Genomic DNA, 24,170 nt, shown 5'->3' with positions numbered 1-24,170 from the left:
GATGGGTGCGAGGGCCTCTCCTCATCTGTGCCCAGCACCCGGGGCCTCCTGGCTTCACCTGTCCGTGTCCAGACTCCCCCATCCCCGCAGGGCCTCATCCCCGTGTGGACACCGTGCCCTCCGCAGCCTGAGCTTGTCCCGAGACGGGTGCGAGGGCCTCTCCTCATCTGCACCCAGCACCCGGGGCCTCCTGGCTCACCGCTCTGATGGTCCACATCTCACCTGAAGTCTCGGCCACAAGGAGGTGTGGGTGGGGTGGAGGTATCCCCAAGGGAGGCTGGGGAGCCCGCTGGAGGGCCGTGTGTGTGTGTGTCTGTGTGTGTGTGCATGGGCGCATGTGTGCAGTCAGGGTCCTCACACCCAGCGCACTGCTCAGCCTGTCATGAGGGGCCTTGGAGGTGGGCTGAGCACAGCCCCTGGGGCTCCAGGCTCATCACCTTCCGGCACCGCTCTGGCCTTCATCTCTGGATGTGACCTGCCAGCATAAAGGGCCCTGAGCACCCCAGCCCAGAGAAGACAGGGTGGGGACCATCTGACCTCAGAACTCCCCAAGCCCTCGTTGAAGGTCAGAGAGCCTCAGGGAGAGAAGGGCCCCTCTTTGGGGATTCCTGGCAGCCCCCCACCCCTACTTCTGGTCCCCAGGCTCGGGACTGCCACACCAGCCAGGGCCTCTGTAGGGACCCCCTAGGCCCGTCCCCTAGACTGGCCTGTGTGTCCCTGCCCACATTGGTGCTGGTTCCCAGGCCCCTCCCCCGAGGCTTAGGGTGAAGTGAGCCTGGGGCAGGGGTGCTCCTGGGAACCTACTCAGCTCCCCAGCTTCTGTCCCTGCCCTGTGGCCCCCACCCCCAGCTTTCACTTCTCCTCGGTCACAGGCAGCCGGGGCCCCACCCCAGCCCCCTGGGCTCTCAGCTGTGCCTGCCTGTCTCTGACCTGGGGTCCCCACCCCTCCCCTAGGCTGCCAGCCCCAGAGCCTCAGTTTGGCCCGCCCACCCCCGCCCAGCGCCCTGTGGTCAAGGGGCCTGACCGCAGGCTGAGAGCTGGGCCCTTGTCTGTGGAGGCGGGTGCCAGGCGCGCCGTGTGGAAAGAGGAAGCCGCCTGCCCTTTATAGGAACAGCTGGCACAGCCTGTCCTCCCTCCTCTGACCCCTGGCCCTCAGTGTGGCCCCCGGCTTCCACCCCACCCACCCTCCAGCACAGCCCAGCTCTGGCCAGCAGCTCCTCCCTGGCCCACCTGGCCCCAGAACCCAGCCTACCCTTAACCCCCACTATCCGCTCCCTGGTTTCTGGTTGTCTTGTCCCAGGGTCACTCCTTGTTGGCCAGGAAGAGAACGGCTGGGACATGCTACAAGCGGGTCCAGGTCAGATCAGGCTGCTTCACGACGTCCCAAGGCCTCTCTCCATACCATGCTCACCAGGGAGGGGGTGACCCGCTGCAGGGAAGTAGAATCCCGCAGGGAAAAAGCCAGGCTGGTCTGTGCTCTGGCCTGGCCCCCAGGCCAGTCTGGACCCTCAGGAAACGGTGTGGCTGTCAGTGGGATGTGAAACCAGGGCATGGAGGGGATCCTGTGTCCTCCCCACAGAAACCCTTGTGCTCAGGGGACAGCGGCCCTGCACCCTCCTGTGTCCTGCCCGCTGACGGGCAACCCTGGGAGGGGCGGGGGCAGAACTTTGGGGACCTGGGTGTCTGCTGTTCCCTGCCCCCAAGGGTTGGAGACGTGGGCACTGCAGGCAGCCCCCCACATGGGGCCATCTGTGCCCAGGCCTGTGCCAGGTCTGGGGCCACTGGGCGGGACTCCCAGCTCTGGAGCAGGTGGCCCCACGGCAGGGGGTGGGCAGGCAGGTGGACCTGGCTTATCTTGGAGCATCCTGTGCCAGTCAGGTGTCTGGCTGGGCTGGGGTCGGATCTTCCTGCTCTGCACCCGGCCTGGCAGGCGCCCTGCTGGCAGGAAGCTTGGACCAGGCTCTCGCGTGGGTCACTCCTGCTGCCATGGAGGCCTGTTCCGGAACCCTCCAGGGATAAGGCATCCTGTGCTGGAAGGACTTTGAGGTCACCTTCTCTGTAAGGCCCCATCGAGCATGTGTGTCCAGGGCCACTTGGGTCCAGCAGAGAGGGCAACCAGGTACATGGCTGAGCCCCCGTCATGGTGTGGCTCTGCAGCCCCAGGGAGGCGGGTGGTGTCAGGTCCCCCCACCCTTCACCAGGCACCCAGGCAGGCTGTGGGTGTGGCCGTGGGGCCCACACCCTGGCAGCTGAGTGTCGGGGTGCCTGCCCTTCCCCTCCCTGTCCCCACATCTGCTCCTCAGGTTTCCTCCCCCGATCTTCCTCTCTCACACCAAGTCAGAAGGTGCCAGGTGCCATGCCAGCTAGAAATCAAGTGTGCATGGACTCAGGGCAGGGCCCACCCCACAAGCCCTCCTAGGCTCCACCCTCTGTCACCCTGGGGCCCCCAGGTCCACAGTGAGGGCTGCGGTGGGGGCCTGCCTGAAAGCCTCCAAAACAAACCTCCCTGTTCTGGCCAGAAGGGTGGGGGTGGGCAGCTGCTGACCCTGGCTGGGCCTGGAGCATGTCTAGGCCAGGTGGGCAGATGTGGCTAGGAGGGCTGGGCTGGGCATCCAGGGCAGTGTCCATAGTATCCCTCCACGGGGCGCCCACCACAGTGGCTGGCAGGGGAACTGCCAGGACAGGTGCCCTGTGAACACAAGGTGTCAGACAAGGGCAGACCCCTACCCTGTCCAGTGAAACCTCTGGGGCTCCCCTGGAGGAGAGGCAGGGCTGGGCCCCCAGAGGCTGGATGGCAGACCCAGGTCCTCAGGCCCAGGACGGGCACCGCCCCTTGTCTGGAGTTGGCGGTCTCCTGGCCTTGCGGGTAGGCTCTGCTCCAGTGAGTATGCACACTTGCTCACGTTTAAGGACGGGCCTGGTGGCAGGGCCGGGGCTGGAAGGAGAGCACCAGTACCCCTGCTCCATACGCCTGGGGCTGCCCTCGTGGAGGTGGCACCGACAGGCTGAGTGACCCAGAGGTGGGGCTACAGCCCAGTGGGCAGCAGAACCGGGCGGCCAAGCCCTGCTTCTCCTGTTCCCCTCCCCTCTTCTCCCACCGTCCACCCTTGGGCTTCCATCGGGCGCCGAGACTTGCAGGAGTTAGGCAGGGTGGCGCATTCCCATGGGTCCAAACCTCCACCATGCTCTGCCGACGGCGGGGCCTTGACCTGCGGGACGTGTGGCCCACACCCCAACTTCCTGTTTCTAAGAAAAAACAGTCCCAGAAAAGGCTCTGGTGGTGTGTGGAGGAGGCTCCCTGCCAAGGTCGGGCCGGCGGGGAGGGGAGTTGCTGCGCGCAGAGGGCAGTAGCCGGCGCGCCAGGCAGGTGTCACCGGCCCGTCACCGGGCGCGTCTGCCTGCCCCACGGCCGCTTCCCCGGCGGGAAAACAGCGGCCGCTTGGACACGCCCAGCGCCGGGAGGCCCAGCTGGTCCGGGCTCCTCCGCCCAGTGCGGCCTCCCTGTCAAGACGCGGGGCGCACCCCTACCCTGCTGTGCCCTCGGGCCTGAGGGAGGCGGTGGGCCGGGAGCCCGGGACGGAAGGCAGCGCCATGGGGCGCCCGGGTCTCCCTCGACCTGGGTTTACCCCAGAACCCGTGAGATCGCGACCCGGCCAGACGCCAGGGTTGCCCCCAGCCCTGGAGTACCACCCCCTCCTCGGAGGCAGACTAGGCCCCGCCCCTGCCCCGCCCCCTCTGGGGGGAGGCGGGAGGGGGCGGAGAAGCCTCGGGAGAGTTATAACTCCGGTTCCAAACATTCCAAATTCCTGCTTCTTCCGGCCTGGCCGGAAGCCGGGCTGGGGAGGGTGCGCAGGCCCGGGTTGGGGGGGCATGGTTGCAGGCCGTTTTGGGGTGAATCTGAGCCCCTTTGCCACCTCCCTTGCGCGCGGCTCCAGGTTCCCGGTGCCGAGTCTAGGGCGGCGGGTACAGAGGCCACGCCCTACTGGGCAGAGGCTGGACACACCCCAAGGCTGCAAGGCACCCCAGAAGGCCCCTCCCAAGTCACGCGGGTCTTAAGATGCCCCGCAAACGCACCGATGGGGGTGCATAACGTGAACCCGAGATGCACGTATGGGGCACAGCGCCCAGTGAGTCAGGCAGAGTGGGTGTCACCGCCGGAGTGAGTCACCAAGAGGTTGTGCGCCCCCCGTGGGCGGTGCCAGGAGCCTGGGGGGCGGGCTGCGCCCGCCCCAGGAAGGCCACGCCCCAGTTGGGGACTAGGCAGATTCCCCCCACTTCCTTCCGCGAAGCTTCCTTCTGCGATCCAGAGAGGCTGTTGCGGGCCGGGGAGGGGCGCGTGATGCGCCCAAGTCCGCAGCCGAGGGGCTTCCCGGGAAGGGCGGGGGCACCGGGAACGCTGGCGGCCGGGTCCGGAAGGGCCGCGCGGCTGCCGCGCCCCCGCCCCGCGGCCTCAGTTTCCGATGACGCGCCTGCAGAAACCCCGACGCGTCCCCCAGGCTCCGCTGCCCGGTTTCACTTCCCCTCCCCATGCCCGGCGTGGGGCGCGGGGCTCAGTCCGCCTCGGATTCCAACGGGGGTGGGCACGGGGGCGCTTCCGGCCGTGGGGTGGGGTGGGCGAAGGGGTTACGACGGGGCGGCCCGCCCCCGCCCAGCCCCCGCCCAGCCCCCTCCTCTCCACGCCTGCGCCAGCATCGGGGGTGGGGCCGCGCGGTACCCGGCCGCCCCGAGATCGACCCCCTCCCCCGCGAGGGGCGGGATCAGGTTCGGCCCGGGGTTGGGGCCGCGCTGGCCGCGACAACCCCCACTCCGCAGCCTGGGCGTGCCGTCCGGGGGCCCGGAGGCGGCGCTAGCTGGGGAAGGAGAGGGGCGGGCGGCAGGAAGTGTGCTCTCCCACCGCGTCCTGAGCACAGTGACCCCCTCCCGTCCGAGGCGCGGGGGAGAATTGGGATGGCGAGAGAGAGAGGGGTACCCTGGGGAGGAGGCGCCTCGCAGGCATGTTGCGCTGGAGCGAGCCCTCGTTCAGGGGTAGGGTGGGGGCTCCCCGTTCTCTGAGCGTCTTCCTTGCGGGGGCGGACGGGCGCTGACGTGTCCACGCGTCTGAGTGCAGCTAGGTTTGGTGGGTCCGGCGTGGGGGGGGTCAGCGCGACCTCCAGCGGCGGAGGTGGGAACTGCAGCTCCCCATCTAGCGCGGGGAGGGGTCCGCATTCGAATTGAGGTTTCAGCTGTTTGGGTGCTGTTTTTCTATGGGGGGGTCGCTTGCCTAGTATGCCAGATTCGAAGGAAAACCCGACCCTTTTAAATCCCTTGAATTCTGGGAGCGCGATCCCACTGGTGTGGAAAAGTGTCCCTGTGCCAACAACCGAGCCCCACTCAGTACAGGCCCTGGGCCCCATTTCTCTGCAGTGTTCCCCATCCTGGTCCCTCATCCAGGCCGGACTTTATCCTAGTCACTGCCAGGCGGCTAAGCCCTTCTTCTGGAGGGGCAACCCCAGCCGCCAGCGTGGGTGGGAGGTGGAATAGGCCTTGAAGGACGCGAAGAAAGAAGGCCACAGTGACCTGTTCCCCCTGCGTTACACTCCCTCCCTGTTTTCTCTAGGCCATTCTCTGTCCCCAAGCTTCTCGGTCATCAGGATGGTAACCCCCTAGTCCACACGGCTTACCTCTCTCTGGCACTGTCCAATGCATGGACCCCTCACCCCACTGGCTTCCTGCCCTTCACCAGCTCACTGCAGCCGGCCAGCTCTCCCCAGCCCTCCAGTGCGCCAGTGGCCAGCAGGTTCTTGCCTAATCAGCATCTGTGTTGGTGCCCAGATGCACCCCAGCCCTGACCCTGGCATCTGCCTGATGGTTGCCCTTCGTGTCTGCACCGTCTTTTCTAGCGCGGTCCTCAAGAGGAGCTCACCAAGGATGAGCCCACAGGATGAGAAACTCCTGGAGGGCCAGGGAGCACTGAGGGGTTGGGGGCTGGGTAGCGCTCCTCCAGGCTGACCCTGGAGGCAGGACTCCCATCCGGTCCACCCTGCTGGGCTCTGCAGCCCCATCCGTGGGAGGGCTTCTCCTGGTGTCGGGGTAGGGGGGAGCAGGAAGAAGGGGATGACACCCCTGCGGGCAGTGACCAGGAGGACGGTGGGAGGACTGGCCTGCTTGCTCAGTCCTGTACATCTGGCGCGCGGTCAGGCTGCCTCCGACTGATGACAGTCCTATTTATAGCCTCCACCAGAGAACGTCCCTGGCTGTGGCAGTGGGCACCCGCCTGCGCCTCGAGACCTCGGGCCTCCCGCCAAGAGGAGCCTGGGCGGGGGCTGCTGTGGCCAGTGCGGGTCACCGCCTGGCTCGCTGCCTGCCCCGGCTGCTCCGCAGGCCTACTGAGGGGCAGAGGCAGTTTCCAGTCTGAGGAGAGGGCCTGCTGGAGCCACGACCCACCCACCTCCCGAGGTCTCCTGTGCCCGACCCATCCTGGCTCTTCCATCGGAGAGGCCCCAGGCTGTCCTCAGTGGCTGGCTGTGCCCTGTAGGGATGGGACAGGAAGGAAGACGCCTTGGGCAGCTGGCGTGTGCCCCAGTGATCTGGCTGAGATAGGCCCAGAGACCCCTGCTGATGCCCCGAGGACCGAGGTTCCCAGGGTGCCTCGAGTCTGCAGTGAGCTGGCCACACTGCACAGGAGCCAGACTTGGGGGCTGGTCCTCCTGCACTCTCCAGGAAGACATGCTTGGGGTGGCGGGAGGTTGTTGTGGACAGCTGGCCTCGCCACCTGCCTGGCACCAAGACTAGGAAGCCTGTCCAGGATGCAGAGACGGGAGGCCTCCCCGGGCAGCATCCCGGGTGACCCACAGACCAGTAGGAGGGGAGGCCAGGAGGCGCTGCCTGTGCCAGGCTCTGTCCTGTGCTGACTGCTAGGCTGCTGCTGATGGTCTGAGGGGCCGTGCCTGCCAAGGCTCTGCAGGGAAGTGGGCTGGACACAGGGCAGGTGCCCCCACCTTTCTCATCTCTTTGTCTGTGCGTCTCTTATCTGTGGCTCTAGACTTCAGTCGAGGAAGGAAGGTGTTTTCTGTTTCTGGTGGTTCCTGACTCAGGGCTCAGGCTCATGCTTGTCACTCAGTAAATGTCCATTACATGAGTGGACCATCTGGAGCTGATGTTGCCACCCTTTTAGAAGTCAGAGGGCAGGAGGAGGGCCCAGGGGGGACACTGAGGCCCCAGGGGGAAAGGTGCCCTCCTTGGGGTGTGGGGCACGTGGGGACAGCCTCTTGGTACCTCTACACCCACCTCTGTCTGCCTGCACCCCACCCTGGTATGGAGGTGGGTGGGTTGGGGGCCCACCTGGCCTGTGGTAGACCCCAGGAGGCCTGATTCCTCTGAGAAGGTGGCCCTGGGGTCTTCAGGCCAGGGGCAGAAGCAGAGCCATCCAAGGGAGGCAGGCCTGATGGAGTCCAGCCGTCTTGATGCTCTGGCCGTTCATGGTCCAAGCTGGACGCCACCCTCTCAGGACCATCCCTCTCCCTACCCAGCTCCTCCTCCAGCTGACATGATGGTCAGGCCAGCACCTCTGGTCGCTGCTGACTGTCTATTTTTTGGTGGTTTTTTATTTGAGAATTCAGGTTTTGTATAGATTTGTCTGTGGGACACAGTGTTAGGATTGGGGGGTCCTGTCAGGGTAGGGGCAGTACCTCTGTGAACCTCCAGCTCCCCCACACCTTTAACCAAAGTCCAGTGGGTTTCTGAGGCCGTGGCCCCTAAAAGACCTGCTGGTCATCAACTCAGGTGCATTGGCCAGGAGCGGTGCCCACGCCTCACCTAGGACTCATGCCAGGGGGTGGGCACAGGGTGGGGCAGGGGAAGTGCCTTCACCCGGGACCAGAACTGCTGCGGCTCCCCCTCCTCCCAGACTCCAAGCCGCCCCTGCTCTCAGGCTTTGGAAAGTATAGAGGTTTCACTGGCCTGCATTTGGAGAGGCTGCCGACTGAAAAGTCAGCTTTGCTCCAAGTCTGCAGGGGCCCCACGTGGGGAGCCCCCACCCTGCGTCCGAGTAGGCCTGTGTCCTAGTGAGACAGTGGCCCTGAGCTTGTGGCCCTGGGCTTGGTGACTGGAAACCATGATGCCAGCTTGGAGTCCAACCCGAGAAGATGCCTCCTGACCCGGGCATGCGGGAAACAGCAGCTGCTTCTGTATCCAGCGTTTTTGTTTTCTAAATTGAAACATCATTTTCATTGTTTTCCTTTTGACAGAAATGTGGTTTCATCTTGATGAGCAGGAAGAGCTGCAGAGAATTCGCTGTCTCGGGCGGGCCAGGTGGACTGCGGTGCCTGGAGGAAGTGGTCTCGGGGCTTTTAGGGGCATGTGGCCCTTTGGCTCCTGGCCCCACCCTTGGGGGTCCTGCGGGGGACCTGGCCCCACGTTCATGCAGCCAAGTGTGGACACTGCAACCCCCCCTACCCTGCACCTCACCTGCACCCCCTTCTGGAGGGGACTCCATCCTGCAGGCCCTCCAGCTACCTCTATGCACTTTGAGCAGGACAGAGACTCCTGGGACCCAGGCACGACGCAGGAGTCAGAGCTGCCTGAGAACAGGTCCCTGTGGGGACCTGTTGTCCCCAGAGGGGACATGATGTCCTCATCGCTGGGACATCATGGCCTATCCTCTCCTAACAGTTGTTCAGAGGCCGAGGCCCGGCTGGACCAGGCTGGCATCGTCAGTTGCTGCTTGAGCTCCTGGAACAGAAAGAGGCTGGCAGGTACGGCTTGCTCCGGGTGCCCGGTAGCACCCCTACTTCTCAGCCTCAGAACTAGGTCAGCCCCCCTTTTCCTGGACCCCCTTCTTCTCCCTGGCTGTCACACAGCTAGCCCTTTGGGGGTTCAGTGCCCCGCTGCCCCACCTGTTCTGGGAGCTGCGGCCCAGCAGAGGCGGAGGTCACCTGGTCCTGCAGGGGGACCAGCTCCACCCCAGCTGCTCCCTACTGCTAGCTGTGACTGTGTTGAGGCAGGTGTGTTGAGGGAAATTGTGTGGGAACCTACTAAGAGACAAGCAGGAATGGTGAAGGGATGGGTGGGTCCAAGGACATGACTGGATTGGTTCCGGTCATCAGACTCATCTGGCCTTTCATGTGAGAACATAATTATCCCACGGTAGCGTAGTAGTGGTTTTAGTCTTCAGTTGAGTCCAATTGTTTGCAACCCCATGGACTACTGTAGCCCTCCAGGCTCTTCTGTGGGACTCTCCAGGCAGGAATACTGGAGTGGGTTGCCATACCCTCCTCCAGACCTGCCTTCCGCATCCATCCGTCCATAATTACACCCATCCCCACCCACCATCCCTCCATCCGTCTGCCTTCTGCCTGTCCTTCCAGCTGTCCTCTGCCTCCTGCCCTGTCCTGCACACCTCTCTGCCTGTTTGTCTTCAGTGCCTCTGGACACATCACAGAGTGGCTGCTGCACCAGCCGCATGTTCCGTGTCCACCCTTTGGTTGCAGGTACCTTCCGGGCACCTCTTGTAGGCCACACACTTCGCCAGGTGCCGAGCTGTGCTGGTGAACAGAACTGAAGAAGTGCTGGCCTTTGGGAGATTCCTGTGTGAGATGCATGGGGTGCTGGCCCGTAACATGTGCAGGGGGGGAGAGAGGTGGGGGCGGGGGGCGGTGTTGCTGGATGTGGGGTAAGGCTTTGGAGCAGGTGACCTAGGAAGGTCTTGTGAGCAGGTGAAGAAAAGAAAGTGTTAGCTGCTCAGTTGTGCTCTTTGTGACCTCATGGCTCCATGGGATTCTCCCAGGCTTCATCTCAGGCTCCATGGGATTCTCCAGGCAAGAATACTGGAGTGGGTTGCCATTTCGTTCTCCAGGGGATCTTCCCGACCCAGGGATGGAACTGGGGTCTCCTGTACTGCAGGCGGGTTCTTCACCCGCCAAGCAGGTGAAGGGCACATGCAGAGGCCGTGAGGCAGAGTGTACCTGGCTCAGCTGAAGGGCTTCAGGGAGCAGGGGCCGTGGGGGGCCAGGGCAGTGAGCTGTGGGTGCCAGCTCTGGTTGGGCCTGCGGTCTTGGTCACGATGTGGCCCAGTGGCCCCTTGTGTTGGGGAGGGGTGTCGGGGTGAGATGGATTGTGCTGCTGATGCATCTTGAGCGCCCACAGGGTCGTTGTGGGGAGGGGCAGGGATGTGACCCACAGAGCCAGAGAACAGAGTCGGGTGCTGATGGTTTGGGCTTTGACGACAAAAGGTTGTGGTGTTCTCCATGAAGCAGGAGGAGCTGGTATGGGGCAGGTGAGGTCTGAAGGGCCCTGGACCCCCACCCAAGGGGGCTGCCCCACTATTTCTACTGGCCATGTGTCTGGGAGAGATCAGGAACCTGGAGGAGGGACCGGGCTCTGGGCCCCAAGGCTGAGGCGGGGGGTAGGGGGGAGATGTGGGGTGGGGCATACCAGGGCCAAGAGTGATATCTGGAGCCCCATGGGGCCTGCTGGGTAGAGAGGAGCCAGGGGCCCTGCTGGGAGTACTCACAGGTCGGGTAGAGCACTCATGGGGGAGAAGGAGGGCGTTGACCATACATGTGGGAGGGCAGTGGGTGCTGGATGGAGGGTGATGGGCAGGAAGGCCTTTAAGATGGGAGACGGCAGCTGGAGCTTCAGTGGCCAGTCCACCCTGGCCTGGAGGTGACTGCCGGCCAGGACCAGAGGGCTCTGGGTGTCCCTTCCCCCATTCAATGAAGGAAGCAGATGGTCAGGTGAGAGGATGGGGGTGAGCTTATCCTTTCTGGATGCAGGGAGATGGGGGCCTTGGGTCTGAGGCTGGGGTGTGGTCAGCCCCAAGTAGGGGGTTGGCTGCTCCCAGGCTTCCCTGTGTGCTAGGCCTCTATCCCTGACCTGAGGCCTGGCTTATCCGCCGGGGGTGCATTTCGGAGGCCCTCTGTCCCCAACCCCCAGGCCTGGCTTATGCCCCGGGTGCATTTCAGAGGCTGCTGTAACATCTGAAAAGTGGTTCCTTCAGACAAGGCCTCTCAGTTCAGTGTGTGACCCAGTCACCAGCCCGTGGCCTCTTGATCTCCCATTTGGGAGCGGTCGTGGCCCCCAGCTCTGGGAAGGCCCCTGAGCTGCCCACCAGGGCAGGGATGGTGGGAAGCAGGCGCTGACTGGCCCGGGCTCCCCCCGGGGAAAGCATGGATAGCCGAGACAGTGGAGAAGGGCACTGGTCACACCCGCCCAGCCTTGGGAGGCCCAGATGAGCCGGCCTGGTTCTGGGTGTTCAGGCAGGGGCCGCGCCCTCTGGCTAGCACTCAGAAGTGGTTGTTGAGCCTTTTATTAAAGGCTCAACTAGTGGCGGGAGTCTTGGGCACCCCTCCAGCTCAGGGCTTCCAGGTCTTCACTGGGGACATGGGGCTGTTGGCCTGCCCCCCTTGCCAAGACCCGAAGGTGTTTGAAGGCCATGGACAGCGTGTGGCCCAGGAATGGAGGGGTGGTCACATCGCGAATCATGATGACATACTCGCCTGCAAGAGACGGGCACTTGGACTCAGCTCCTGCCACCCTCAGATCCTCGGCTCCCACCCTCAGGGCCCCCGGCTCAGTGCCTGGTCTAGGGCAGCAGGCCTTTCTCTTCCTGGGGTGCTGGGGGTACAATCTAAGTAAGTACATTGGGGGTGAGTGAAGCCACCTCCCACCTCAGGACACAGGCCCAGTGATGGCTCCATGTCCTAGGGTGGGAGTGGGGGCCACACCAGGGACGCAGACCAGCTCAAGGACTCCCCTCCCCGCCAGTGGGGCCGTGTGGCTTAGGGCAGGGGTTCTTTCGAAAATACGTTCCTATCTTTTTAGGAGAAAAATAATTAACTTCCTCTAGAATGTTTTTAAAAATAATTAGCCTCTGAAGACATGGCTGTCTGGCTTGTTTTGTGGGAAGGGGCGGCTCTGGGGGTGGGGTGGGATGGGGGGCCGCCTGATGGGGGACGTGGGGAGAGAAGGAAGTACTTTTCCTCCATAGTCTGTAAACTGTCTGGAGAGCTTCAAAGTTGGAGAAACCATAAAAAAGAAAATAAGAAATAACAGAAAGTGAGGTTGCCGTGGAAACCGTCCTCTCCCGCCCGAGCCCGCGGGGGCTGGCACCGGAGCGCGGAAAAAGCTCGCCGGGCTGGCCGGGGCTCCCACCAGGAATGCAGCCGCAGCCGAAGGGGGCGCGGGAGTCCGCTCCCACCGTCAGGGAACATTCCAGCACCCGGGCCTGGAAAACAGGCTGCTTCCCTGGCTGCGCAGCTGCCCTCCGACTCAGGCCAGCCTGGAGGCCCGTGGCTGCCCCGTGTTTCCTGGGGCGGACAAGAAAAGGCCTCTGGGGCTGGCAGGAATTTGCTCAGCCTTGAGTCAGTTCCTTCAGAAGAAATCACGGTTCTGGGGGGCCGGGGGGGCCGGGAGGGGGCCCACATTCCGCAGCCGGGGCACCGGGCCTCCCTGGCGGGCCTGGAGGAACGCTGCGCATGGCAACGCAGAGTGTTTCCAAGCAGCCGGTTTCTAGGTGTTCCCGGGAACATGCAGCCACTCCAGCCGCGGCTGAGGGCGCCGACCGGTGGGGGAGCGGCCTCAGAGCCGAGTCCTAGCCCTCAGCTGACCTTGTTCCTGAGGCCGCCCTTCTCCCAGCAGATGGGAAAGGCCTGGCCGGGGGCCCCCTTGCCTGCCTCAGAAACCACCCGAGGCCTGGCCCCAACCGCCACGTGGTCCTGCCATGGGCCCGGCGCCCAGCCTGGCCTGGCCCGGCCTGACCCACGTTACAGAGCCGTCCACCTGGCTTCGCCCCTCACAGCCTGGACATCCAGCCTGTCCCTGCCAGCCTCTCCCAGGTGGTGCACGGGGTGGGGGTGGGAGGGCAACCTCTCCACCGCCGCCTCGGCATGTGGGGTCCTAGGGTTCTGCTGGGGGTGACCTTGGTGCTGACCCTACTGGCTGGTTGGTAGGTGTGTGTGGCTGTTGGGACAGTGAGGACCAGCCCAAAGGAAAGATGGGGGCACTGCCTGGACCCCCGGCCGTGCCCCGCACAGGGCCTTTCCAGCTGCAGTCAGCCAGCAGGGCTTGCCAGCACTCACCGCTGCACAAGGCGTCGGGGGGGCCCACACCTGGAGGCCTACTGGCCTCCTGATCAGGATCCTAGAGACAGGAGCCAGGGTTTTTCGCCGTGGCCGAGGGGACGGGAGGTACCCTGGCCTGGCATATGCAGTCCTTTGAGGGGACCAAGGCTTGGGAAGACCCTCAGCCCGTTGGCACACCCTCCTCCTGCCCAGGCCCTCTTGGAGCTCCTTCGGAGGGCCCGGAGAGCATGGTTGGGGGCAGCTTCATGTGCCTTGGGGCCCACATGGAGCCCCGGAGCTGCCCTTTATGACGATGTGCTCAGGGGTGGACACAAAGGTTCTGCTGGGATGGTGGAGTGACAGCTGGGGATGCTCCACGTGACCGTGTTTGGGAGCTGCCTGCCTACCTGGGAAGGCCTCTGCTGCCGGCTCCGCCTTGGCCGCCCCATCAAGCCTGTGGGGAGAGAGGAGGAAGCTTTGAATGCACAGCCTGGCCCCTGAGTCTGGGCCTCTGGCCTCTAGGCCTGAGGATGGTAGCGGCCGCAGGCCAGCCCTCATGTGACCATCCTGTCCTCAACTTCTCTTTGCTCTGCCTGCACCTGGGGGGGTGTCCCTGTGAGGCTTTGGACCCCCTGGGCCCTCAGCCCCTGAACCCCACCATCTAATCCCAGACATGCCCATGGACGGATGGAGGTGGAGACAGACAAACCCGGTCCTGTCCACCCCACGGGCGCTGCGCATGCAGAATCCAGGAGCAGCTCTGAGAAGTGGGCGCCAGAGCTGCAGGTCTCGAGGACACGCGGCGTCTGTGTGGAGGGGATGTGAGAGCTGTGCTTATTTTCCAGCAAGAAGTGACAAGCGGCAGCCAGGACTCAGCGGGCGTGGGGCCCTGGGGCACTGGCACCCCCCACATGAGGCGGGAGAGGAGAGGCAGCAGGTGAAGACAGGAGGGGCTGGGCCCACACCTCTGAGGCCTGGAGCCCCTCACCTGTGGCCGCAGCTGCTGCAGCTGTTCCCCGTGAGGCCCAGTCTCAGCTTGTCTGTCTCAACCGCTCCAGCTTCTGCTTTGCTGTGTGACAGGCTCACCCTGCCTGCCCGCAGGGGAGGATCACCTGCCCAAGGAGGACCCGGCTGTGTCCCTGGCAAGGACCAGCTGGCATCATCTCCAGGAGAATGCAGATTGCCCACACGGGGCCCTGCGCCCAGTTGACTCCTGGCCGCCTCCTCCGTTTCTCCTCCAGGTCAGACCCTCAGGGCCCCCAAGCATCCTCGGGGGACAAGGGAGCCGGTGACGCATGGATGGCCACCCCGGATCCTCTCTGGGAGGCAGAGTCCGAGGTGTGAATTATCCTGAATTATTTGCCCCAAATTATCCTCCAAAGGGACCTGGGGGAACCAGGCAACGCCCACCCGTCCTCCCTGGCCAGCGGTTTCCTGTTCTCAGAGCCCGGGGGGCCTCCTTGCACAGGCTTGGTGACCCACCAGGTTCTGACCCCGTGCCAAGCTTCGATACCACATACATGGTTTGGGTGATAAAAAATTAAAGACAAAAGATTTCAAAATTATTTCATTTCGAGTAGGGGAAAATGGGCCTTGGCTTGGACCCAGGAGCCACGTTAAAGATTTTGAAGTGCGGGTAAGGAGGGGAGGCAGATAAATAATTCAGCTCTAAGAATAACCAGAGCCTGTCAGGCTGCCAGCTTTAAGAGAAATAAACCGGGTTACAAGAATCCTGAGAGTTTTTACAGAACCCCCAGGGCTTCAAGAAAACAGGCAGAGTCAGGAAGGAGCTGCCGGAGGTGCAGGTTAACTGATGGTTCTCGTGGACCCGCGGGCATAGCTGCAGCCTGGGCGATGTGTGAGGTGGTGGTTCTGTCTGGGCCCAGAAGTGCCGACTGGACCCCCCTGGTGTACACAGCACTGGAATCAGGAGGGCTTGGAGCTGGGACACTTGACGGGCTGCCTCTCAGACTCCACCTGGACCCCAGGTCGGGGGAAAGCACATGGGGGAGATCCGTAACTCAGGTTTGGGTGGGGTGGGGAGGGATGCGGGAGGGGCTGGGTGTACCCCGGGGTGTACCCCTGGGTGTCCTGCAATCCCCCGCCCTGTGGTTAGAGTCTTTGTGCTCCTGTTTCTTGTGCTTGGGATTCTCCATTGTCTGGTACCTGTGGGTTCATAGTTGTCATCAAATTTGAAAAACTTCTGGCCATTATTTCTTCAAATATTTTTTCCATTTTCTCCTCACCACATCACTTTGGAAGCTCTGATTTTTGTGTCTGTTTGGCTTTTTGAAGTCTCAGGGTTCCGTAAGCAGGATTGGCTTACTGGGTCTGGTCATGTCTTTCTCTCTGGGTTTCACTTTGGATCCACTTGCCCTCTTTACAGCTGTTACCCCTCCCTCGGACATTGCAGTTTCAACCTCCAGACGTTTGATTCCGTCTTTTCGTACCTTCCGTGTCCTGTCCAGTTATCACCTGTCCAGCGTCTTTGTCTACAGATTCTTTCAGCGCTGTCATTCAGGCTCAGTTTTGATTGATGGATTTACTCTCATTATGGGGCCTGCCTTCCTGCATTCCCTGCGTGCCTGGTGATCTTTGAAAAGATGCCAGACACTGGGGTTACCCTCTTGCAGGCTGGATACTTTGTATTCTTGTACATATCCTCAATGCTGTTACACTGCTTAAAAAGTTTGATTCTTGTAAGGTAGGACCCTTGTGAGTATTATGCCGACACTCTGTAAATTCAGCCTGGCTGTCAGAATGAGCCCCCACTTTTCACATCTTGCTTGAGTTCTGGGCATGACTCCCTTTGACCCTCTTGGTGGGCCTTTCCTGGCCTCCGGCACAATTGATCCTCTCATGCAGAGCACAGATCTAGGGCTCCCTCCTCTCCAGGGCTCCCGTCCAGCAAACTCTCACTGCCTTGGCTTTCCAGGCCTCCCACTCCGTGTCTCCCCTCGGGGGTACTCCTGAACCTGCCCGAATCCCCTTCCTGCGCCGCAGTTGGAGACTCTGGGGATAGCATACTGGGGGCTCCCACTGCAATGGATCCCCGCCCTTCAACATCAAACGTGAAATGTCTCTAGCTCTGTTGTGTATCTTGTCCAGTTAATTACGTGTGTCCTCATGGGAGAGCGAGTCCGGCCCCTTGTGATCCACCTTGGCTGGAAGCAGAAGCCTGAACAGACCAAACCAAGGCTGGTGCCCAGAGAGCCCCAGCTTGTCTCCCAGTGACCGGCCCTGAAGGGTGGGACTCCTTGGTGCAGGGCAGCTTCCAACTCCTGCCCCCTCACCCTGCACCTGCTGTGTGGCCTTGTCCTTCCAGGCCCCCCAGTGGCATCTCGATCTGACAGATGTGTCCCTGTGAGACGATGCTTGTAGTGAAGTCCCTGGTGGCCCCCCATGAGGCCCGGGGGCCTTGCCCTCTGCCAGTCCACTGGCTGTCCCCTGGCCATGCCTCTCCCTTCTGGAGGCCCAGAGAGCATCCTTCTGGAGCTGGCGCTACACAGGACTGCACCGGGGTCACAGAGGCCCCAGGAATCTGCCCTGGGTCCTGTCCATGAAAATGACCACGAGCACGTCTGTCCCCCAGGAGAGCCGTTGCCAAGGCGATGCCCACTGATCCTGGGCACAGTGTGGGTGCCACAGCCAAGCTCCATGTTCTGTGGCTTCTCAGTGCCTTTCCTCATGTCTCAGGTCAGGAGAGCCAATGGGTAGAGGTGAGAAAAGGGCCATGATGGGATAAGAAGCTTGAGGCTGGCTGGCCAGACTCTGGCGAGTGGGGCACCTACACACACCCCATTCTTTGGCTGGAGCAGCTGAGTGGAAGCAGGAGGTGGGGGAGCAGGCAGTGGGGGCCCTGGCCAGGTGCACCGAGGGCAGTGGCGAAGTGGTTCACGTTCTGGGGAGACTGGTTCCCTAGTGGGTCAGGAGTTCCCAGCGGCCCTATCTACCACAGACCCACAGGCCAGGGGGCTCAGGGCATGGATTCTGGCCCTGACCCTGTGGCTGTCAGTTTTCCAAGCTTTGAAATGAACACATAGGTAGCGCATGGGGTGTGGATCCCCAGACCAGATCTGGCCATGGCAACCAGTCTATGAGGCTGACTGGCTGGGAGAGGGCGGGGGCCCTTTTCTGCAGCCTGGTCAGGGGACAGCCCTGGGCAGTCTGGGTTGAGTCCAGACTCTGGCAGTGGTGGTGGGGGTGCGGGGGAAGGATCAAACCGGCGCTCATGGGAGCCCAGTCAGGACATGAATCAGGGAAATGGTTGCCCTGAGGGTCTGCAGCTCACGGGGGCCGTGGACCCAGGGCTGCTGTGGCCCCCACTAAGAGCTTGTAAGAAACTTCCAAAATTGGAAGTCAGCTAATTGCAGTATTGCAGCTGACCCTGATTTGGGGCCAAGCTGGAAACTGTCACCACCTCCCGAGGGCCCCTGAGAAACAGGAGCTGCAGGCCACGAGCTCTGAGCCCCGGCTGAGGTACAGGCCTGGTGTCTGGCCCAGCTCCGCTCCCAGGGAGCTCGGCCTCATCTGGAGAGGCTCTTCTGTCCCACGGGGTGCCTGCTGGTGCTCAGCTCTGGGGCCTGGACAGTCTGCAGGGTGCTTTCTGTTTGGCGGTGCCTGCTTGCCTGCTGCAGGGGTCCTTACCCGGGGGAACTGTGGGTTGTACCTGGCAGGAGGTGTGTGAAGGGTTAAGGGCGCTGCCCAGCCTCCAGCTTCTCCATCTGCCGTGGGAGTGATTCTTTCAGGCCTGCGTCAGGCGGGAAACATCCTGCCCTGCTGGGCAGGGGGTGGTCAGGGCGCCAGAGCCGCACAGCCTGGCCAGCTGTTCTCACCCGCCCCCCACACCTGCTCTGGTTTGTTATTCCCGCTCAGACAAGGCTCACTTCTCAGTCTTAGAAAGTCTCTAATGGCGGTGCTAAGAGTCGGACACGACTGAAGCGACTTAGCAGCAGCAGCAGCGATGGCGGTGCAGCGGTAAAGAACCTGCCTGCCCATGCAGGAGACGCGGGTTCGATCCCTAGATCAGGAATACCCCCTGAAGAAGGAAATGGCAACCCACTCCAGTATTGTTGCTTGAGAAATCCCATGGACAGAGGAGCCTGGCAGGCTACAATCCATGGGTTTGCAAAGAGTCAGACGACTGAGCAACTAAACAACAGAAAGAACTTCCTGTTTCTCTCGAGTTCCATGAACACCCACTCAGGGGCTCTCCTAACTGGGGTGGGGCGGGGCTGGGGAAGAGGGCCTGTGGACTTTGCCCTGGTCCTCATGTGGGGATTCTTAGGCTCATCCGAGATTCCGTTCTAGAGCATTTGCCTGCACACCCCAGGGCTGAGCTCTGGGTAGGACAGAGTGGGCAGTTTGTTGTTCAATCATTAAGTCATGTCCAACTCTTTGTGACCCTATGGGCTGCAGCACGCCAGGTTCCCTGTCTTTCACTATTACCCAGGGTTTGCTCAAACTCGTGTCCATTGAGTCGACGATGACATTCAACCTCTGTTGCCCCCTCAACTCCTGCCCTCAATCTTTCCCAGCATCAGGGTCTTTTCCAATAAGTTGGCTCTTTGCATCAGGTGGCTAAAGTACCAGAGCTTCAGCTTCATCATTAGTCCTTTCAATGAATATTCAGGGTTGATTTCCTTTAGGATTGACTGGTTTGATTTCCTTGCTGTTCAAGGGACTCTCAAGTCTTTTTCAGCACCACAGTTCAAAAGCCTCAATTCTTTGGCACTCAATCTTCTTTATGGTCCAACTCTCACATCTGTACATGACTCCTGGAAAAACCATAGTTTTGACTACAGGGACTTTTGTCGGCAAAGTGATGTCTCTGCTTTTTAATACGCTGTGTAGGCTGGTCAGGGTGCCCAGAATTGGCTCCCAGAAGCAGAGGGTGCAAGGAGAGGCCTGGGGGCTGAGGGAGGCAGGCAGCCCCTGGCCTGCGGCCATGGGGGGAGTTGCCTGTTTACTCAGTCATGGGGGGCTGAGGTGGGCCCCATTCCTACCCCACGCCTCGGGGTGCACCTCGCTCATGTCTGCCCGCCAGGCCTCATCAGGCCTGCCCCACTGGGCCCAGCACACCGGGGAGGGGGTGCTGACGCTAAAGACAGGACTCGTGGACCCTGGTGGTCCCAGTGCCCCCAGGGCTGTCTGGGGCTTGGCAGGCAGGGGGACGGCAGGCAAGACACAGGCTCAGGGCGAGTAGCCTTTCAGGGGGACGAGAGCCTGTCCTAGGTGCTTGGCGGTCACAGCGACCCTGCGTGGAGGTGGGGCTCCTGGGCCTTGGGCATCAACTATCTGTTCAAGTAAAAAATTGTCTCCATCTGTGTTGGCTAATGACTGATTAAATGACTAATCACGGAAGTCTTAATTAAACCCATTTTTCTCCGAGCAAGCGGGGGAGGGGCCCTGTTCCCGGCGTGTGTTAGGCTTTGGCTGGTTCTCTGTGGAGCAGTTACGGGCAAGGTCAGTGCAGTCACTGCGCTGACGGGGCTGCAGGCGTGTCTTCCTGTGGCGGAGCTGGTGTTCAGGATTTCGGGGAGGATGAGGCTGGAGCCACGCGCTGTGCTTTTTGACGAGAGTCCCCTGTGTGGCCAGGCAGGCTTAAGGCCACGGTTCTGAAATGGAGTCGGTCTTGTGCAGCGAGCGGACACAGTCTCACGTCAGTCAGGAACTGCCAGGGCTCTGTGTCATGCTGTGAAATTCCGTAACATGCCAGGAATGTCTCCACAGGAATGCGGCGGGGCCAGCGGCGGGGCCCGGGCTCGCCTCGGGAGCAGCGCCGTGGCGGGCTGCCCACCGGCCTCTCTGGTCCCGGAGCCGCCCTGTGTGCACACCGTCTCTCCCAACCTGGAGCTCAGAGCTGGGCGACCCGGGCGGGCTCCCCTGATCATGCTGAGCCAGCCACTCAGGAACCAGACTTGAGATATGACGAAGCCACGAGTGTGATGGCCAGCACAAGGCCATTCCCAGGGGAGGAGGAGGTCAGGGCGGCCACACCTGTCTGTGAACCCCGGGCTCAGGCCCTCCCGGGTCGTGCACGCGAAAGGCCCCTTCCAGGCCTTGACTCTCTGGGGGTGGGGTCTGTGTGGTGAGGGGTCCCAGTGGGCTGGGGCCTGAGAGCCCCAGGACTTGGCATTACCTGGGCACCCCTTCTCCAAAATTGGGGCACTCACCCCAAGACCAAACATTCTGTCTTTGGAGGGGCAGGAGTCTGGTGGGCCACCGGCTGGGCTCTGGGAAGACCGAGACCCTTAGGCCAAGGGTGCTAGTCTGCCCAGTGGACCCCTTCCTCCACTGTGTTTAGGGAGCACGCTGCTGCTGCTAAGTCGCTTCAGTCATGCATGAAGGTAGTTTAATTAGACCCGAACATTGTGACAAAAGGCTAGAAGTTCGTCCTGAAGGCGCCCCCTTGTCGCATGAAATAAAGACACACTTGGCCCTGAAGTTGGGGGCCCGTGTCTTGCCAAACCTTGTGGGGATGAAGAGACACTGTTTCAACCCTTCTTGTTCTTGGAACCCCTTGATGATGACGATGGGCGAAGCTAACACATGACCATGTGAGATGTCCTGTGGCTCTGGGGGGGTCACCAGGTGAGGACACACGGGGACCCAGGGGGCAGCAGGGCAGGGAAGGCGGTGACTGAATGTGGGGCCATGTAGGCTGTGGGCCGCCGGAGCCTGCTCCGAGGGTTAGGTGGCCCTGGGGCCTCAAGGTTGGCCTGTCCTGGGCCCAGCCTTGCAGTTGGCTGCCTGGGGCCCTTCCTCGGTCACCAGAAGCTGAGGAACAGCTGGCTTGCCCTTGATCTCCCCTTGGGCCACCTGGGGGTTGGGGGGCACCACCTGAATTCAGCAGCTTCTTCCACCCTTCCTGAACCTTGGGATCTGACACTGAGAGGCCAAAACCACAGGCCAGCCTGGAGGCTCCAGGGTCATGGCCAAACTCGGGCCCTGTGGGAGGGTTTCTGGGGAAAACAGAAGGGTTTTAAGTGCCAGCTGCTGCATGCTCGCTGACCAGACATGAGGTAGGGCTGTGCCCTACCGGGCACTTCACGCTCCCGTCTCACTCCTTGGAGGTGGTCAGGAGGACTGTCCCTTTGCCCCATCAGGTCATGGGGGAGATCTGTGCAAACATCCTGCCCCCGGTGGGGGTGGGCATTGGTGTGGGCTAAGTTGCTTCAGTCGTGTCCGACTCTTTACGACCCCCATGGACTAAAACCTACCAGGCTCCTCTGTCCATGGGATCCTCCAGGCGAGAATACTGGAGTGGGTTGTCATTTCCTTCTCCAGGGGATCTTCCTGATCCAGGGATCGAACCCATGTCTCCTGCATCTCTGGCACTGCAAATGGATTCTTTACCGCTGAGCCACTGGGGAAGTCCCAGCAGGCCCAGATGAAACGAAGTGTCCACAACCTCACAAGGATTCTCAGTGCAAACCAGGTGCTTTTCATTTGCCTGAGCCAGTTGCTGGAAAGGATGGATTTCTTAGAAAACCTAAAGGTGGGCTTTTAGGGTCTAGAGCCAGGTTTGGATGCTGGCGCGAGGCGCTGGTGCCTGAACACACGTGAGGAAGTAGTGGCGGGGATGGTGGATCATGAGGCCCTGGGGGCCTCGGGCAGGCTCCCTACCTCTTTTCTGAGTGGGAGCCTCGGACATACAGACACCCATCGGGGTGGGGGCTCAGGGGCACAGAGCTGGGCCTGGATTCAGGAGGTCTAGAGACCAGTGCCCGCAGGAAGGAAAGGTGCTTATGGCTGCAAAAGCCTGGCCTGGGGCCTCGGAGGCAGGCTAAGGCCAGGTAGGAGGGTTGCCTGACCATGCTGGCTCATGTCTTTAACCAAGGTAACTCCAGGCCCATGGGGAGCTCTGTACACGGACACCTGTCTGTCCACAGCCAGCATGGCAGGGGTTGGGGGGGTGACCTGGGAGCTTTGGGAGAATATCTCCCCGGGGTTTCTGTATTTGGAGAACAAGCTCAGAGGGGCTCCCTGGGGAGAACGGGCCAGGCTGCCTCTCGGGCCGAGATGAGGGAATGCAGCAGAGCACAGGGACCCTCTGCAATGGTCCTAGCCTGGTGAGGACACTGCATTTCAAGAGCTTGGAGAGCCCTTGGCAGAGCGGACGGCGGGAGGAGGAGCTGGCTGCTCCTGTCTTCTCGGAAGAGGACAACAGTGAAAGGCTCCTTTTTTGCTGAAATCAGACGTTTCCACATCAGCCTCAGCTGCTGAGTTGCCACAGTTACTGAATCCAGCACACGCTTCGCTGTGAGCATCTGGGCCTGGGCTGTGTTGTGAGTTAGTCCTGGGGGTGTTTCAGCCTTTGGCCGGCACGCACGTCCCTGAGACCGAAACACTGGGCAATGTGGGGTCTCCATGTCTCGTAGGAGCCTTTTGTTTTTTGGAGCCTGTGCTTCTCTGAACTTCTGAAATATGAAGTGAGCTTCATGTTTAGTTCACATACCATGACTCAGAATGATGCAGAAGGGTGGCCCCTTCCTCTGGAAATGGCGCATCCCCACTGAGCCTGCGACCCCGTGCCAGCCTCCGAGTGTCCCGGCCGGCCCACGCCCGCTGGCGTCATCACCACCGATGAGCAAGCTAATTGCAGTGTGTTGGTGGATGCAGTGGCTCAAGGCCGCTCGCCCCCTGCCCGTTTGTCCTGCATTTCTCATTTTCCTAGAGTTTTGTGGCCGCGTCTCTGCCTGCCGGCCTCTGCTCTTTTGCATGGCTGTTTCCATGTGTGCCCTAGGCTGGTGGCAAGAGGTGTCCATGGCACCCAGACCATGACTCCCAAAGGCTGACGAGCCTCACGCTGGGGTTGGAGGCCAGACCTTGGGGGGAGGTGGGAGTCTCGGAGGGCCACATCCTCCCCTGGGCCTGGGTCTCTTCTCCAGACGGAAGGTTCCTGTCTTTGGGGTTCCGTGGCTGAATTGCCAGCCCAGGTCTGCTTTGCCTGACCACACCTCACAGGTTACACTCCAGGAGGAGACCTCAGATGGGGGTGCGCTGGTGGCTCCTTGGGGGCTGCCCGGTGCTCAGGGCTTTCAGGTGGGTGAGCATCAGTCCCACCCGAACCTCTGGAGCTGTGGGGCTTGGCGGGGAGGTGGAGGGCAAGAGGCTCCCAGGAATTTCTCTGGAATCCAGCCTTCCTCCTGAGAAGGAACAGCTGAGGGATGTCCCCTCGCCTCCCCCCAGACCCCCACGCAGCCCTGCCTACTTCTTCAGACAGAAACCTGAACTCAGCCTGGGTGAGCTCTGGTCTCCTTGCCTGCAGGCCGGGTGGCTGTGGCCCCAGGTATGTGACAGCCTGCACAGACAGATAGGGAGGCACACAGACAAAGCTCCAGGCCACGGTGCCGGCGCGTGAGGGCCTGCTGCCCGCCCGGGGGCCCTGGCCTCTGTCCATGCCAGAGCGTCTGCAGGCCCCTTGAGAGAGGGGATCCCTGTGACCACTCTGCTCCCCTGGCCTCAGGCCTGCCTGGGCGAATCCCCACATGGACAACAGCAGGACATGGGTGGGCTCCACCCAGCTGTCCGCTCCCAGGCAAGGCCCTCGGTACAGCAAGATCGCCATCCTAGACCAGGCCCCGGGCTCCATGGCGTCCAAGTCATCTCAGGCCCCGGGGATACCGGGCAGGCGGGTGGAGAAGGGCGCCATCCTGAGATGCACACACCTGGGAGGCCTGGCTGTGGCCCAGCTGATGGGGAGGTCAGAGCAACCCCAGCGCTGATGAGTGCTCCTACCTGCTTCTTCCTGGCGGGCCTTGCGCTATGGGCGTTGTTCCCCTGTGGTCCTGGCCTCTGGGCCTGCTGCCCACCTTTTAGAAGCAGCGGGTGGGGGCAGAGTTCAGCTCCCAGCTTCCCCATGCATGGCCTCGGTGTCAGGCTGAGCCTGTCATGGGTGTCCCATCCCTACCTCGTGGAGGCCCTCCAGAAACAGGATGGCGTGGTACCCTGGTGGTGGGGGCCCAAGGCGGACGTCGGAGAACTGGACGCAGCCTCGCTCTGCTCGCCGACGGCTCCTGGGACAGCTGGGCTCGTGTTTCCTGGCTGAGGGGAGAGGATTCCAGAAAAACAAAGGAAAAGGCCCTTTAAGTATCACAAAACAAAAGTCAGAAAGGACATTTCTTGTGG

At 61.9% G+C, this 24,170-nt stretch overlaps 1 protein-coding gene and 1 long non-coding RNA gene across 4 annotated transcripts in view; one reads left to right on the top strand and one right to left on the bottom strand.

The window, feature by feature from the left end:
* Positions 1-4,903: 4,903 nt before the first annotated feature.
* On the top strand, positions 4,904-11,855 carry LOC121820794 (uncharacterized). The gene is made up of 2 exons (XR_006061494.2): positions 4,904-8,732; positions 9,468-11,855. It is a non-coding gene; the product is annotated as an uncharacterized LOC121820794 (long non-coding RNA).
* The window catches only part of MORN1 (MORN repeat containing 1), a 48,841-nt gene continuing 35,939 nt past the window's right edge, over positions 11,269-24,170 (bottom strand). For 2 of the 3 annotated variants that reach the window (XM_042257381.2, XM_027975746.3), the window contains exons 11-14: positions 23,953-24,086; positions 23,781-23,854; positions 13,445-13,491; positions 11,269-11,474 (exon numbers count right to left, since the gene is read on the bottom strand). In XM_042257381.2, the coding sequence (XP_042113315.1) occupies positions 11,299-11,474; positions 13,445-13,491; positions 23,781-23,854; positions 23,953-24,086 (431 nt within the window). In that variant the 3' untranslated portion in view covers positions 11,269-11,298. The remainder of the gene's footprint in view (positions 11,475-13,444; positions 13,492-23,780; positions 23,855-23,952; positions 24,087-24,170) is intronic. The other variant, XM_042257382.2, reaches the window with a different exon arrangement.

Source organism: Ovis aries, chromosome 12, assembly GCF_016772045.2.
Source record: "Ovis aries strain OAR_USU_Benz2616 breed Rambouillet chromosome 12, ARS-UI_Ramb_v3.0, whole genome shotgun sequence".
Lineage (NCBI taxonomy): Eukaryota > Metazoa > Chordata > Mammalia > Artiodactyla > Bovidae > Ovis > Ovis aries.
The sequence above is the reverse complement of the archived record's forward strand: the minus strand, read 5'-3'. Positions and strand labels throughout refer to the sequence as shown.